At 42.7% G+C, this 17,250-nt stretch overlaps 1 protein-coding gene across 1 annotated transcript in view; it reads right to left on the bottom strand.

The window, feature by feature from the left end:
- Positions 1-11,870: 11,870 nt before the first annotated feature.
- Positions 11,871-17,250, bottom strand: part of MRPL3 (mitochondrial ribosomal protein L3) — a gene marked incomplete at its 5' end in the record, with an annotated part of 29,645 nt that continues 24,265 nt past the window's right edge. Inside the window, one exon of the mRNA XM_009702854.1 lies at positions 11,871-12,409. Within this exon, the coding sequence (XP_009701156.1) occupies positions 12,260-12,409 (150 nt within the window). The remainder of the gene's footprint in view (positions 12,410-17,250) is intronic.

The raw sequence follows: 17,250 nt of genomic DNA, 5'->3' as shown, positions 1-17,250 counted from the left end.
ATACAAGTTACATTTAACAAGATAACCTCATACGGTGTTTGGATTTCACAATGTTCGTGTGAACAAGAGACTAATTGAAGCAACAGACAGCAAGAAGCTGCTAACAGTTTCCTTTTTTAAAAAAAAAATAATTCTTTACTTCTTATTTTTGCTTGCTGGTTCTTTCAAAGACTCAAATCTCCTCATGTAAGACTATGGTAGCGCCAGTAATGTGGTTTTGCTAAGGCATCAGCAAAAATCTACTAGCTTCTCCTTCTGTCTCAGAGCTTCTCCTTCTGTCTCAGAGGTTGCATCATGCCCTGCTCTGCTGAAGGAATTTGCGGTGCAAGCCACGAATACAGCTGGTGACAGAAGCCCTCGTAGCACAGGCAATGCAGGGTGTCCATGGGGAGCTCCAGCCTCCAGTCTAGCCTGCAGCTGCTGCCCAGAAACCTCTTGGAACAGCCCAAATGGTTTGGTTGCCTCGTATCTGTTTGTTCAGTGCTAAATAAGATGGTGCTTGGCTGGTGTAATGTGGTAGCGAACCCCGAGACCACCTCCGGGGCAGCAGGAGCTGTTCGTGGGCTGCAAGGAATGGGAAAGAGCTTGGGGCAGAACTGTCGGCGCTCCCCGTAAGGTCAGGAACCAGCAGAAGTTTTGCCGCACGGCCAGCGCGGCCAAGACCGGCTCTGGCATGTCCCACCTGAACCATCACTCGCTGAAACACTGGGCAAGAGACAACTCCTCTCCAAGGGTAAAAGGGAGGTGAGGAAAATTTTTCCAACATGCAGTTGGGTTCCTATTGTCGCTGTCGGTGGTGCACACCCCGTAATTAAATGACCTGAAATTTTTCCACGCTGAAGAACAGCTTGCTCTTTCTGAATAGTAACTGTAAGCCCCTTAGGACTCGCTTGGCTTTGTTGCTTTGCAGTCTGTGCCACTGCAACTCATTTGAAAATGATGCTACATCGCCTCAGCACGCAGAGCTGAGCTGCATCTGTCCATGCAAAGTACATACAGAAGGTCTCCTGCTTCTGTTAGTAACACATTATCAGCAAAACAAGTTCATTCTTTCTTTCTCATAAAGGTCCAGCTGGTTTATAGATGGATGAACTTACTGAAAACCCAAGCACCTGAGCCCTTAGTTCGAATTAATATTGTAGCCTACAGCATTTTGCAGTTCCTGTATGAAACTTAACGACAGGAATTACTGGAGGAAGGTAGAAAAGTATAGAATTTTTAAACATAAGAGTTAGGTGATTTTCCTGCCGACAAACAAAACTTTTTCAGGCTTGATTTTTTTCAAGCCTGAATTTAACTCAAATTCTCTACTGCACACACACTTTTCTGAGCATAATTAATGTTATTTAAGGCAGAAACTTCTCCAAAGCGCTCAGCATCGGTGTACCTGCGCTCCCATGGGAACCAATGAACATTTCACTGACCAAACGGAAACAAACTGATGCTGCAAACTTTCCTGAGATGCAACACCCAGATACCCATCTCTCTCGTTGCATTTCTAAAATGAGTCCTACAAGTAAATCTGCAAAACAGCAAAACCAAAAGGGGCCACCAGTCTTCAGCCATCCGCTGGGGGCGAGATCAAGCAGATGCTGTTACACACATCAACCTCAGTAACCTGAGCACAGGGAGCTGTTGGGGAACAAAATGCGGACTTCTGTAAGTTGAGACAATGCTGACCACTTCGGCAGAGCCCTCGGACCAAAGTTACATTTAGGGTCAAAGGTTTCCCTGTGCTACAGCTGGGAGGCACCTGCAGGGTGCGACAAGGGCTGGGACATGATATTCGGCTCCGCAGGGCTCCCCTGAGGTTGCAGCACTGGGAGTAGTTTTGAGGTTGGAAGCACAACCGTGCGGTCACCTCCCGGTGAGAGGAGAGGGTTTGGCTGGAGAGCAGCAGACGTTCTCCAGAGCTGGATGCACATGTGGTCCTGCAGCCCTCCAGTACAAGCCATGTCTTACAGTCACTGCTTTCCCAGTCATCCCCATTCATCCCAGTCCTTCAGGTGAAGAGCTGCCATGGCAAAGCCTGCCCTCCACTTTCTTTGGAGTTACTGTGGAGATGGTACACCCACATTCACAGCTTCCATGCAGGTTCCCTTGGGTCTGGTTTTGCAGCAGAACGTGCAAGAATGTATATTTCTATACTCAGGGATTTTAAAAAAAGTGTGGCTTTGCACTGAAACGATACAAAAATAGGAATTATATCTACAAGGTAAATTTTAGTTAACTTCGACTGTTTGGTTACTCAATCTGTGAACCTATAAAAGCTGGAGTGAGATTTTATTGGATCCAGTCTCTGGTTTGTAAACTGATAACCTTGGAGGATTTTAAGTTTTGCTTTTGAATATTCGAACCCACAAAGTGCAAAAATGGTCAGATCCTGCCCTCCTGTTCCCCATTTTAAACACAAAAGAAAACTGAACAAAGCAGAGAGGGAAAGATTCTGAGGAAAAGCAGGTTAAATTAACGTGAAATAAAATCTATCCTCCAGCTCTCTGCAATGAAGGAGCCAAGCATCCTCTGCTTCTCACAGGAGAAACGAAGCCCTGGACTTCCATGTGCAGAACCCAAGCACCGTTGCTGTCACACCAAACCTGCAGTGCCTGGCACCAGATGATCAGGGTGTACAGACCTGGCTGGCAGCTACAGTGAGGTACTGAAGGGGGAAAAAAAGGAAAGAAAGAAAAAAAGAAAAGAAGCAAAAATATTAAAACAAGGGGGGGGGGTTTTAGAGAGAGAAGAAAGCTTAGCTGTTATTAAGATATTATCACCTTTTAGGATTTTGTCTGTCAACAGCTTTCTGGAGCTGTTAACATAACCTGTGCTGTGTAAGAACTGCCAGGAAGGCACAGACGCGATCAGTCACAGGGCCTGCCAGACACATGTTAAATCCCAAGTGAATCTGTCACAGTCTCTAAAACCTGACACCCCACAGACATCAAGCACCAGGGGTATAATTACATCTAGGCCTGATTCTGCATTCTCTCCTTATTCAAATATTTCACTGTAGTTAATTTTGGGTACGTACGAGATGCAGAATGAAGTCTTTTCTCTATCCAACTCCTTCCACAAAACTTCTCTTCCTCCACCTATCTATTGTGTTGCATCTTCTCCATTCCTTGTGGGCTGTTGCAGTAAGTTTACTGGCGGTAACACGCCTAACAAGTCACCAGCAGTAATTAAGGTTGTTATTAAACGACTGACAGCCACTGCCACAGGGAGGCAAATGGAGACAAATGAGAGGAGGACAGAGGGGCAGAAGCTGACGGACCCCTCAACACCGACCATCCTCGCATCGCGCTCAGCTTTCGACACGCGAGGTCCGTACATCCGTATGTCCCCGTACCAAAACACTCTGGGAACCAAGAGCGCTCAGCAGCCCGCACAGCGAGCGGGGGACTACTTCAGACAGATACTAGGAATCACCATGGATGGGGCTTAAATTTAACTCCTGCCCTTAATTGGGGAATGAAAGCCTAGCTGTGGGCAACCAGCAGGCACTTTCCTCAGAAAATAATTCAGTGCATGGATTCTTCTGAAGATTACGTGCCTGAATTTCTCCTTTCAAGAGGGTTGCTTATCTTTTCAGCTGGGTTAAAGCAGGCTCACCGAGGGCGTGGGGCATCTTTAGCCCCCTATCTTCCTCCAACCTTGCCCTTCTGAGAGTTTACCTATCTGATTCTGTAGGGTCATTCTCTCAGATGATGCCCAGCCGGACCCTTTCAGTGCAGTCCTTTGCGCTACAACCACGTCCTAGCTGTGCTCCCCATGTCCATCCTGGCTTTACAGTCTCTTCCCTTGCTCCCACCAGCCTGCAGCACAAAGTCGTGTTTCTCGCTGCTAGCTGAGCTGCTCCTCTGCAAATCTCTCCGCTGGCCCTTGGCATCTCCTTCCTCAGCTGCCCATCACCATGCCACTTCCCCAGCGCCTGCCATGCTGGGCTCCTCTTGCTCCTGACACACCTTCCTCCTCGCTCCCTCACTCCTCCTCTGCCTCTTTCCATCAGGTTTCAGGTGTGCGGTTCTCGGCACAGCACAGCTGTAACAACATGCCCAGTCCTCAGCTCCAGGTTTTTACTCTCTTCCCCTTCAAACTCCTTTTCCAAGCAACCCCTGCTTCTCCAGGATCTCACAAAACACTTGTCCTGTGTCGTGTTTCCTTTACATTCCACAGGTTGTGGGACGGGGGATAAATCTTGCAGTTTATGACATCTCACAGACTCGTGCTCTCTTGAAGCCACTGCTTACTAGCATAAATTTAAACACACACAACAGCATTTGGAAAAGGAAGAGTCTGCGGTTGTAAAAATACTTTATAAATAAAGAACTGAGCACTAATAATTCATTAGGTTTCCTAAATGCGAATTAACAGATGAGCTACTTATATGTTTATAAAACGGCAGTTATTTTAACTTGATGTTTAATAACTGCAATTGTTTTGTCAAAATCTCTCTGCGCTTGCAAATAAGCAACCGCATCCACAGTAAAGTTCATCAAGTGATTAAGAGAAGATGACCAGTTAAAACACTGGCTTCAATGAGAACAGATGACACCACCTGATGATATTTCCGATACAGGTTACATTTTAGAGAAGACCAAGTTTTGTGTGTACATCAAAGCACACATTTCAGACATCAGTAAACACGACAGATCTGACCGGGGGAATGTGCGATAGGGGAGATGGCCAACGCTTTCACTTACACGTCTACACTGATGTTTCAGGACTCCATTTGATTTTTTTTTCTTTTTCCTTCAAAGAGCACAGAGAAGAGACTGCTTTGCCAGCTGGAACAGTTCCACTGAACTGGAAAGAGGCGATCGCTGCAAGGCAGTCACTGCGTCTCCCGATCAGAAATGAACAAACAGCAGGCGCCGGAGGCCAGGCACGTACCCACACGGTGCACGCACTGCGTTGTTTGCATTATTCGGCTGCTAACTCGGAGCCAGGGGAAGTTCACAGCTGTAAGAGCTGCCGCGGTGCAGGGTACTTTGCAAACAGCGCTTCCAAAAGCACTTCTTGGCTTTTCAACAGCTTGAGAAGACAAAGCCTCCCTGAAACTCCTTCCATGCCACGTGTACCACGGCGGTGCGGGGTGAATGTCCCCAGTGCACCTCAGAACAGCTTCCCTGGCTGCTCCATTAAATTGTCCGATAGCTTCGTATACCAAAGCTTGCAGTATTCTGCCTCCAGCCCTTGCAGGCTGATAGGCTTCGGGTTCAGAGCCCCGGCCTTCTGGAGCCAAGACAGGTTGCTGAAGAACCAAAGGACATCTCACAGCATCTTCTCTGTGGGGGTGAAACAGCAGTTCAGAAATCAACTGGCAATTTCACAGAAAACAATTGATTTTCTCTTTAAGTGGCATACGGGGAAAGCAGTTCTCTGTTGACCTCTGATCAAGGGAAATGGAAGATGAGGGAAGAGAAATCAAATCCATTTCTTTTCTATCAGGCTAGTTCTCCATATGCAGCTCTAAACTGTCGGGCCAAATAAAGGAAAATTTCAGGCTAGCCGAAGGAAGAACATGGAAGCTCCCAAGGAAAATCTCCCTTTGGGAACAGGTGGTGCAATCTGAGACCAAACCAACAGACAAAAATGCTCTTCTTGCTAACTGCAGAGAAAGGTCCCATCATTTTCACTACCTGCCCCATGAGGTAAATCTCTCATCCCCCACTGCCAAATTCTTTCATGCATATTTTGTGTGATGCCAGGCAGATGCATATTAAACAAGACTGAGGCACCAAAACTGTAATTTGTGCTGCAAGTTCACTGCTGCATGGAACAACAACACGATTCAGGCAGGAATTGGTGAGAATCCGTGGAACATCGCTTTCAGAGAGGCCACGTTGCAGAAAAGCCTCTGCTTCAGCAATGTTAATCTTTCCTCTTGATCTTCTAGAAATAAAAAAGGAAACTTTTATAAAGTGACAGTCTTGCCAATGAAAGATGAATCATGCTGCTGTTCAACAGAGCGGCAGGTTGCCAAGGGACCCTCTTCAAGGTTATTGTTTCAGTACCTGCAAAAAACCCCACATTTTTTAAGGTTTTCTACTACTTAGAAAGGAAATGAGGAAGGAGATGAAGACAGACAGATGAAAACTTGACTTAGCTGACTGCAAGACTGTGTTACCCAGGGAAATGTGAAGCAAATTATACAGTACAATTTGAATTGTATGAAATCCATTTAAGCCAATCTTTTTGTTAACAACCTCCCCTTGCAATCCCACCCCTCCTGAATCCCCCAAAGCTGGATTCATCCACAGTTTGACTTTACACACTGGAATTTGAGACAGAGCAGTAAGCAGCAGAGCGCTGAAGACTCCATCTCCAGCATACACTCATTAGATTACAGCAAATAATTCAAGCCATCTTCTGCATTCGCACTGGAAACCACACTCGCTTTCTCAGCTGACTGCCTCTTCTGGGTTGTTCTAGGGCTCAAAGTTACTGTCACGAAAGTGAATATTAATTTAAGCCCAAAATCAAATTATTCACAAGCAGTGATTTTCAATTCATCACAGCCAGTAGCTCGGTGGAAGCCCCAACTCCACAAATTACCGGTTGCCCACTTAGATCAGAAAGCAAGAACATACCTCGGGTCTTTGGTTTTCAAACAGAAATGAGTCCACGGCATATCAACCATACACACAGGTGGGAACCCACACGTGATATCCTACTGGAATGAGCAAAGTGGGACGAACACAGAGAGAACTAGGATGTTATTAGTCCTTAAGTTATCCTGGACCTTGATGCTACTGGAAATCCTTCTTGTGATGCCCGCTCCAGTGCCACATTCACACTTAACCATGCACACACTTCTGTAAAATGAGGGGAGAGACGCAAGGAGGAGCGCACTGGTAGAACGGCTGGGGCCCAAACCGGTGTGGTAGCCCTCCCCAGTTGGCATCACACATCTTTCTGGGTATTTCATGAGGTAGGTCAGCCGGCTGCATTAATTTGCAGACTAATCAGCCCTGATGTACCCCTTTACTACCTGACACCACACCTTGCTGCAATACTTAGCCCCCAGGAACAACTGCCCGCTTTCGCTCTGTTTTGCTGCCATGCTTCAAAGACACCAGGGCTGCACCAACTGAAGTTAATTCTCCTTCTGGTCTCATAATGTTAAGGCCACGTGTAATCAGCTTAAATTTCTCCAGCAGAAACTGCACGCTTTCTCCAAAACCAATAAATACCCCAGACCAAGGTCAGCATTTTTGCATGTTTTTACAGCTGTTAAGTTCTATCAAGTGTGCTACATAAATAAATCATACAACGCTGTGTTATACACTACGGTGTGTAACAGCACAGGGCAATTTGCTGCAGGTGAGAGATGCTCATTAAATGCAATTAATAAGCACTATCTGTGCACTGAAGGGCATAGGAGCTAATTATTAGAAGACACGGTGTACAAGTAATGCTTATAGTTATGAAACCGAGGCACTCCCACATGAAATTTCAAGGAGACGTGGGAATGACATAAATCAGGAGAACGATCCAAGCCACGTGGTAGGAGTTACAGACACAGCACCCATAAAATAAATGGGCCCCAGCGCCCGCTGTGGTTATCAGGACAGGAGACACCCCTCTATTAGCCAGACCTTAGAAAGCAACCTAAGACTGGGCCAGCAATTTCTTTTAAATAGCAATGACCTTGGCATCATGCGGGAGCCCCGTGTGCCCAGGTTGATGGGTACGGGGCTTGCACCGGCGCACTCGCCAGCTCTGCACCGGGCTGCCGGGGCAAAGCCCCTGGTTGGGGACAGCGGGCTCACTGCTGCCCGGCACTGCGGAGGCAGCTGGGTTACACAGGTCAGCCTCCCTCACGGTTTACGTTGTCATCGGCTTTCTTTCAGTCCTTCGGAATTTTTAGAATTCAGCAAGGAAACAGTAATTTCAGGAAAAGCTTGGGCCATACCAGGCTCCAAAATCCGCAAGGAGGGTGGAAGAAGGTGAAATTCTACATATAAACTCCTATCATCCCTTCAGCTTACTAGAATAATGTTTCTTAAATGCTAACAGAACAAACCACGTTTTTCCACATCAACTGAAAACAGCAAAGGAAAATGTTTATCGGTCTCGCATAATCACAGAGCAATGGTATTTAGAAGTATGGATTCAAGAGAAAAAAACTCTCCTTGTTTATCATCAATGACTGCAATTACGTTGTCAAGTGACAGATGAGTGTTTTGATTTCCTCTTCCTGCTGTCTTTTTACCTTCAACATACATTGTAAGCTTGCCACTGTTTATTCGGGTACTATTACAGAACCACCAAGAGGGGTTATTAATCAAGAGAATTTATTTTTCAAAGCGGTCACGCCACGAAGTGATGGATACAGCTAAAGCTTAACTCCACACCCCACTCCACAGCAGCCCGTAACTGATGTTAAAGCCATCCCACCAGCCCAAAGAAACAGAAGAGCCTACGGAGGAGGTAACGTGCTCCTGGACATGCAAACCCCAGGTCAGCACCTTGCCCACAGCCCTTATATTCACAAATACCTGCAGAAAATGGACTAAATATGAAGGAACTGCTTGGTATCCGCATTTTGCCTCATCGTTACGGGCCACCCCAGGCACAGCTGAATTCCCGGGGTGTATGGGCACCGGTGTACATTACTGTTTTGCCAGAGAACACAAGAAAAGAAGAGGTGCACAACCGGTTTCCTGCAAAGACAGTAATAAAGCAGAGGACACAATAGAACTACTCACACTCACGATTTTAAAAGCACTCATGCTTTTTGCTGGATCCTTTTATGGTTTTTAACCGTCCCAAAATGGTACGTGCTAAGGAAAGTGCGTGCCCTTTCCCAGGACACAGAAGGGGCTGAGGAGAGTACACGACTTCCAAGCATTATACTCCCAGATCAGTACTTTCTTCTCCCTCTGTGCTGGAACAGGTAGGCACCGCACAGCAGATCTCAGTTGCTTCACAAGTCATGGCAGCGGTAGCAGAGCTTGCCAACAATACTTCCTCGGACGGCAAAACAGACCGCAACACTGGGTAGGATGTTGTCCTACGGGATTCAGGCTCTTGGTAACACGTTCAGCTCCTTCTTCTTTAATAAACTACAGGTAATACAGAAGAGCAGCTTCTTTTTGTTGCTGCCTGGGCATATGTTCCCTGACAGCTCTGAACTTTCAGTACTCAGAAATAGCAACAAAACACACAGGTATCTACTCGCAACCAAGCCCTTGGCCTGCCTTTTCAGAAAAATGACCATATCCCTTAGCGTAAGACACTGTTGGCTAATCTGAGACACAAGAACCTGACACTTGCCTAATTTTGTCTACTTTTATTTGACTCTTAAAAGCACATCTGCTCGATAAGCCACAACAATCTTCAGCCATGTTGAGGGAGTAAAGAATACTCAGCCCGTGTTGAGGGAGTAAATAAATACTCAGCTCCAGCACCTTTGGTGACATCTAAAAATACTTCAGTAAGCATCTTAGCCTTTTCTAAGAACAAACTTGCAGGTGGGCTTAAAGCATCTGGTGTCATTACACTTCTGAACAATTCTGTTCCTTGAAATAAATTCAGCCTGCCCTTCTCCTGCACAAAGTTCATCAGTCAGAAGTGCAGAAGACAGAGAGACGGGGAGCGTACGGAGAATGAAATACAAATCACCACAAGCCTTCCAATGCCTGATGGAAGAACAGGTCTAACAGATGTCTATGTTCCAATCTAGGTTGCACTGCTCTGAGCTCACATCAACAGATCTTACCCATCTCACCCTGCATCTGCTCTATAGAAAATACTTACCTTCAGGACATCAGTCTTTACTTGAACTATGAAAGCTCTTGTCTTCAGTGTCCAAGCACTCTTGATAAACAAAGATGGAACAGGTTTCACCTGTACATCGCAAGAAAAATGAGGCCAATACCTACCTGAATAAGCAGCATCTGGAAAAATCATACGGCGCACATCCAGCATGCATTTCCAAAGCACAACTGCAGAGACTACTCTGATAGTACATAAGCTTCCAGAGAAATTTTAAAGCTAAACAAATGGAAGGCAACATTAACTACAGAATTCCCTGAATGACTGCAGTCATTCCCTGGACAATGAAGCTGAAGAGTAACATTATCAGATCACTGGAATTTCACTGTTTATGCCAAAAAGGGAGAAGTTCTTTTACCAAAGAAACAGGAATTGAAGCAGGTTGTCGATTTTCCCCTCAAGCTGAAATCTCATTTGATACAGTTAATCTTAATTTACCTTTTTAAACCTGTGGCTCCCTTTGAGCTCACATTTGATTTTTGGTGCTTTTCAAGGCATACACTGAAAGCAAACCCAAAATACAACTTACAGGAGAGGATCCCACGGTCCTGGAACTTCTGGCTGAGAAACCAAGTAGGAGAAAGCATCTCTCTGTGTGGTCATCGCAGTGATAGTCCAGGGTTGTTACCAGTTAGGTAAAAAAAAAAAAAAATCACCACAACCCCAAAGGTCTTCAAGGAAAGCGTTATGCGTGCCAGAATTCTCCCATAAATCAGAGCAAAACGGCAGGCTAAGCACCTGGACACACCCTGATCCACATGAATTCACAGCAAGTCAACTTGAAATGCTGTAACTTTTAAAATCCATTTTTTAATCAGGAGATTGAACACCAAACACCTCTTCAGGAAATGGCAACTGTCTGGAACAAGTGACAGGCTGCACTCGTTACTGGTATCATGGCCAAAACATGACACCCCACTGGGTATTCGCTACGTGTATGGGCTTTTTGCATCCCATCTGCTGCATGTGTGATGTCTGCACTTGCAGAGCGCACGTTACTGAACAGAAGGGGAAGCATGAACGTGCTGCTGTTATTCAGCATCCTGATGCACTCACTTGAATCACATTTTTAATTCCAAATCCGGTTAAGAGGATATGCTATAATGTAGATATTTACCAGTTCACATTTCCACACCACAGTCTCTAATGATCTCTCCCAGTCTACTACAAGCCAGCAGCTATATACAGCCTCTTTAAGATGGCATGTTGTTTCTTCAAGCTATTACTTCAAGCTAAAAAACTAAAAACATCTTCAGTGACCGAGAGACACCATAACGACATCACCTTTTAAATGGGATAGTATTAGCAAGGTCTTTAGAACTAATCTCATATTTGCTTTAGATATTTGATGTTTTGTGACAAAGCTGCAAAGATGAGTAGAAAGCACGGCCACAGTATTAATGGGAGCTTAGTATCTGCAAAGTCTTCAACTACTGCAGGGCTTGTAAGTGCACAGACAGCACTGACAGTTACACAGGTACTTGCTTCTGTACATGAGAGAATTTATAGCAGTCAAAAGATCAGACTTACAAATGGTAAATCACGTAAGATGAAAAAATAAAAGGAGCGCATTGACTCCAGCTGTTACTGAAAGGTGGGCCAGAAGAAAAACGAGCATTATCATAAAGACAAATCCTTCATATTTAGCCTGTTTTCTCTGTAATAGCTCTCCTGTAACAGCATAAGAATCCAATACAGAGACAACTGCAGACATGGAGATACCTCTCCAGAGAGCATGCAAGGGATCCTCTATGAAGTTCAGAACAAGCTGTCAGCAAAGGCGACAAATAGGTGGCCAGTCCAGTCTTAGTGCTGCTTTGTTACTGAACATTTCCCACCCGAACAGCCCCTTGCTGTACACACTGCTGGAACTCTCTGAAGAGACAGACAGTGGTTGGCATCATCTTTCCTCTAGACAATTTGTTGGGTATCTGCTACGTTAAACTCAACACAACATTAAAGCAAAAGGAGAGAAAGAGCTCTGGTGAAAAGAAGGAAACAAACCAAGGTCATGCTGCTACAGAGCAATGCACTTTCTTGTTTTATTTTGGATTATTCTTCACAGACGCTCCCCCAGACGCCAAGGTGGAAGTTCTTTTGATTGATCAGACTTGGCCAGAATACTTTCCACAAAAGAGAAACAAAGTTTGGTAGCATTCAGAAAATTAAATGGAACCATCTTCAACAACACAACAGTTTTTCAAAAAATATGTACATTTTAGTAGCCTGAAACCCAAGACAAAAGATCACTGAAGACAAACTGCTAGGGGTGCTTTACAACCTGTCCCTCAGACTCACCTGCTGCTTTAAATACAGGTTTGAAACTGACAGTGGTAAATCTTGTTACCTGACCAAAACGGCAGTATCTGAAGTGTTCAAGTAGGTTGGCCAGACTGCAATTCATAGGTTTACTTTTATACAGTATTGCAGTTTGTGAAAATAACAAACTTGTGTGTTTTCAAAGATGTGAGGAACACTATGCATATGTGACAGATGGATCTGTGAACTGGAAAATCTCCTCATCATACAGGTCTTCTGGTAGTTTTTCCTCTCCATCAGCAAAAAACGTAGGGAACGGAGGGTTTTTATTGCAGTCCTTGTAAGTAGGCAATTTGCTATCTTTGACCTAAAAAGAAGGAGGGGGAAGGGTGGGGTTAATAAATCTTACAGAAGACTTCCAGTAAGTGATACACTAGAAATTAAAAAAATCATCTTGCATGCTTAAGAAAAAAAACTCAAGAGCATTCACATTACACTTATCGGAAAAATTCCAGGCATAATCATCAGTTATTTTAACATCAACTCTGGCTATTGTATTTAACATTTTGTACTTGTCATTAAGGAGTTTTAGAAAAAAAACAACAGCAAAACAAACAAAAAATCCAAAGAGAATTTATCACTTGTGTGACAAATTTATCACTGCTGAGAGAGAATCAAAACCTACTCTCATGATTTCATTGCTCAATATTTTAAAATGTTATTAAAATAAATGTGTGGAAGTATGGCTTGTTTAAACTGTGTTTATATCCCACAGTACCTTCCTACATGACATACCAAGTTACATTATGCAGTGTAATATCCTCTTCAACAACGAAGACATACTTTCGTATTTACGATAAAAACTAATTACGGCAACTAATTTTGCAAAGATGCGTGCATGTGCTGTATTCAGTCCCTCTGGCCACTGCAGAGCTATTCAGTGACTCCAGAGTTAAGCATCTAAAATTCTTCACCCAGGAATAAGTACATAACTTTGTCGAACACAAGCTTTCAAGAAAGTTAATTTCCAAGAACTGTAGTGCCACAGAGAAGTTACTTTCCTTTACTGACCTCTCTATAAGTGGAAAGATTTAAAATCTAGCCCCTGAAACTCCAATCTCTGAAGAAAATTAGCAGCTAGAATTATCAGCCAAAAGCAGTTTGTCTGCAGGAGAAGATAGAAAGCTGGTATCTCTGAAGAAAAAAAGAGCTACAAATTCTTGAGCGATGAAATTTTATTTAAAATGAAATTCTTCATTTTTATATTGTTACATATGATCTTCCTCCTGAGCTGTAATAATCCCTTTCAGCCACTATACTCAACTGGATAAAAAAAAAAAAAGAAAAAAAGGACAAATAGATTAGACAAAGTTTTAGTATAGAGAATATAAGATCTTCCTCTTATTTTTTTGGTGGTATTTTAAACAGGAAGCTTTTTTCTTACTTGGTTGGACTAAAACCTTACATAGGACAAGTGCGATTTATACCAGAAATCAAATAAAACAGTTTTATGCTACTGAAAGTTCTGTTCTGACAGCACTGTATCTACCAGATTCATATCTGCTATTACTTGAGCTTTCCCAAAGTCCACGAGGATTCCTGCAGATAAAGTGCACAATAAATTTGACTTTAACTTCAGCCTCTGAAAAACTGGGGGTTTTTGGGTTTGTTTTTTTTTCCCCCCTCTCCTGAGGAAGTTCCAACAGTTTTCTAAGTGCAGGCTTGATAAACAAAAGGGCTCAACATGTTGTAGTGATTAGGATGGCTACTTAGCTTTTCAAGGAGATCATTCCTCTTCTACGAAAAGTGTTCCCTATTCACTTGTAAACTGCCACTCACAACTAAGCAAGTGGCTGTAGCCCCAGCAGACAACAATTTCCATTACCTACCTACATGGAATAAACCAGGCTGAGGTCCAAGCCCAAAGACCTTTGCTGCAAGAGTTCCAGGAGCAGGGAGCTCAGAGGAAACACAGTCAGACAGCTTCAGCAGGGCCATCCGAACTGCTGAGGCTGATGAGTCACCCTTCCCTTCCAACACCTTGCTGCTGTTTCTTTTACTATATGAAAAGGTGTTTTAATAACTTCACCAGTTACCTACTATTCCCCTTGCCCCTTTCTCTTTTAGTCCCTAATCTTATTACACATCATAAACCTTCTTTGTCAACAGCAAACACCCCCATGGTCTCTACAGGGGTTACAATAATATTAGGAAGATGAGGATAAATTATTTTATTTCTGATAACTTATTCATCTCATATATATCTTATTAAAATGTTTTTCATGTCTACTTTTTTGTTATTTTGGATTATTCTCATCATGAAATAGCATGTGTTGTTGCATACAGGTTGTGTCATTACAGGCAGTTTTGGACACCTGGAAAACGAAAGGAATTTAAATGTTTCTTTTCCTCTTTTTTTTTTGCTTCCTCCCTTCTTAAAACAACTTCTTATCACACGATTTAGGAGTAAGACATCTGCTCTTAACTGAAGGCAAACCCAACAGTCTAATCTTAGTCCTGCATTAGTTTAGATAAATAAATTTAAGATTTCTGTTCAGCCTTAACATTGTATTTTATATATTAATGTCAATTGGCATTTTGCAGGTAGTGCCTCTTGTGTGATAAGGAGAATACTTAAAGTAACTTTACGACTCTTATGAAACATTTTCAGGGGATCAAGGTTGCTTTCAGAGGAGTCCGATACTGTTTCATTTTGCCCCTTCCAAACCCCTCAGAAGCTTGACAGATCCCAGAAGCACAACCCACATTTGATGTTAAAATTATTTTCTTCTAATCCACTCTTTCTTTTGATTGGATCATTGACACAGTATTTCTTTTGACTGGTGAAAACTACTGCTCTTTTTCCATCTTCTACATTCATTGCTTTCAAATGCAATTTAAGTTCCACCCCTGAAGCACCATCTTAGAGCATCACTACCAAACTGAATGAACGTACTTCTTTCTCCCTTCTAAGTTTCAAAAGTTGTTAGATGAATATTGTTATTATTCTTCCTATCAAAAGGAAGAACTCCATTTCATTTTACATCTGAAAGTACTGATTTGCAACTTAAAACGTGGTATGATTTATCCATCTTCTCAAGAGAATGACTGAATGACTCCCTTCACGTTAATGAAGGGAGTAGCACACCAAAGGTTTCCTGTATGGATGACCTCAGATTCTCGCACAGTAATTCCACAGTATTACAAAGGGGTTAAATGGTATGCAGCAGCAGTTACACTTGCCTGTATAAGCATGTACACAGACAAGAAGTACATGTGACCCAGCACAGCTCTTCCCGTTCTCCCAGTAACCTTCTGAGAACATCCCTGATGATGAGGAGTAGGTTTTAACACTCTGTTACTAAAATCCAGTGAATTTAGCTCTCACCCACAGAAGGAATCACGCTGACCACCAACTGGTGATTACAATCCATAAAAGCACTCGCTGTATAACTCAATATAACAAAATCCCTTGGCTTGCTCAACTTCTGTATTAATACTACTATACATTATAGTACACTGTACTACACATAGATGGTATACATAGTAGTGTATATACACTACAGTATATTATCTGTGAAGTTTTTTATAAAGAAAAATACTGAAAAAAGCTGAAATTGGAGCTGGTTGGGATTTTGTCACTAAATCTTTAGAACGGTTATAAAGGGTTCTGCAGACAATTAACAAACTGTACATATGCACATCCCATATATTGACAGCATAACAGGTAGTATAAACAAATACAAGTTCAGAAATTTATCACCACAAAATACTTAATATGGTCTTAAACAGGCATTAAAACTTGATGCTTACATTTGTAGTTTAATGGGGCTTCAGGTTGTGTTAACAACCCCAGCAAAGAATACAAGTTGTTTGCTAAACAGGAAAAATGTGTTTATACATACAGAACATTAGAAATAACTTCCGCAGGTGTCATACATTACCTAGCTCAGCTTCTCTGCTATTTTTGAAGCTAGACAGAAAATTGAATCCAAGAACTATATCCATTTCTGACCAGCCTTATTTTGCCTTAAAAGTCCAAACAAACAAAAAAATAAACCTGTCAACACAACTCTATCATGGGCCTCAAGGTACAGGACAGGGAACACGAAAGAAGGCGGCATCACTATTCCTGCACGTCCTCAATTTGAGCACAGCACACCCAACTCAGGCACCAGCAGCTAGAAACACCACAGACAGTAATATTGGCAAGTGAGATACAAAATACGTAGGATGCAAACCACTACAGACTTCTCTAAAGAAAAAGAAAAAGAAAAAAAAGAAAGAAGCAGCAGGGGAAGAATAAGAAGTTAAGCAAGACTAGGCAAGACTAAGGAAGACTAAGAAGTTAGCTCAAGCAGAATACTACGCTAAACCAACCGTACACTTTAAGTTTGACTCAATTCTAGCACACAAAAAGGCCCGGTCACTAACTTGCTAAGCAACTCCTACGGGTTACAAGATTTGCCACAATTTCTGCTTTCACTACAAGTGATATATTCAAAGTGATCAACATTGAGGTGCCTTAAAATTCGGACAGGTATAAAACATTATCAAAGATAAACTGTAACATCCTGAATGATAATATATCTTATTACAGTATCCCCTCCGTTACAAAGCATCTACTTGAAACAGGGAGTTAGTCTTGTGCTTCTCTCTTGAATGACAGAGGAGGTAACTTTTTGGTAATACACTTAGGAGAGAAATCGAGAGCCATAAGCTTCCAAAGGATAAAAAACTATTATCTTTTTTTCTAGAGGATCAACACCAAAGATGGTAACTAATGACCCTGTGATCTAAGAAAATACACCAAGAGAAACAGGTACTACCTGACACATGCTATCTCGATAGGCACAACACACCAATTTAGTAAACGCTCACTCTGTGATGTACTCTTGCAACAGAAGAATTCCATACATTCCAGCACGCTGCTAAGGTTTCTTGATTTTATTAGACCTTGCCACTGAGAAAGAAATCCATGCTAAAGTAAGCTTTTTTTGATTAGTTTTCCAGTTGGCTAGAAACATTACTTACATCATTTATTTACCTGCATGCTTCAGTGTGCAATATCAAATGAAAACTGATTTCCAACTAAACCAGGAATCCATCAATCCTAGTATTCTGCACTTTTATTCTGCTGAAAACGGAACTTGAAAAATTTAAGTGCTTCACCTGCGTCTGGATACACTGCTGATGCACTAGGTTTCC

Source organism: Cariama cristata, unplaced genomic scaffold (genome assembly GCF_000690535.1).
Source record: "Cariama cristata isolate BGI_N322 unplaced genomic scaffold, ASM69053v1 scaffold25500, whole genome shotgun sequence".
Taxonomy (NCBI): domain Eukaryota; kingdom Metazoa; phylum Chordata; class Aves; order Cariamiformes; family Cariamidae; genus Cariama; species Cariama cristata.
Note: the sequence above shows the minus strand (reverse complement) of the source record. Positions and strands in the feature narration are given on the sequence as shown.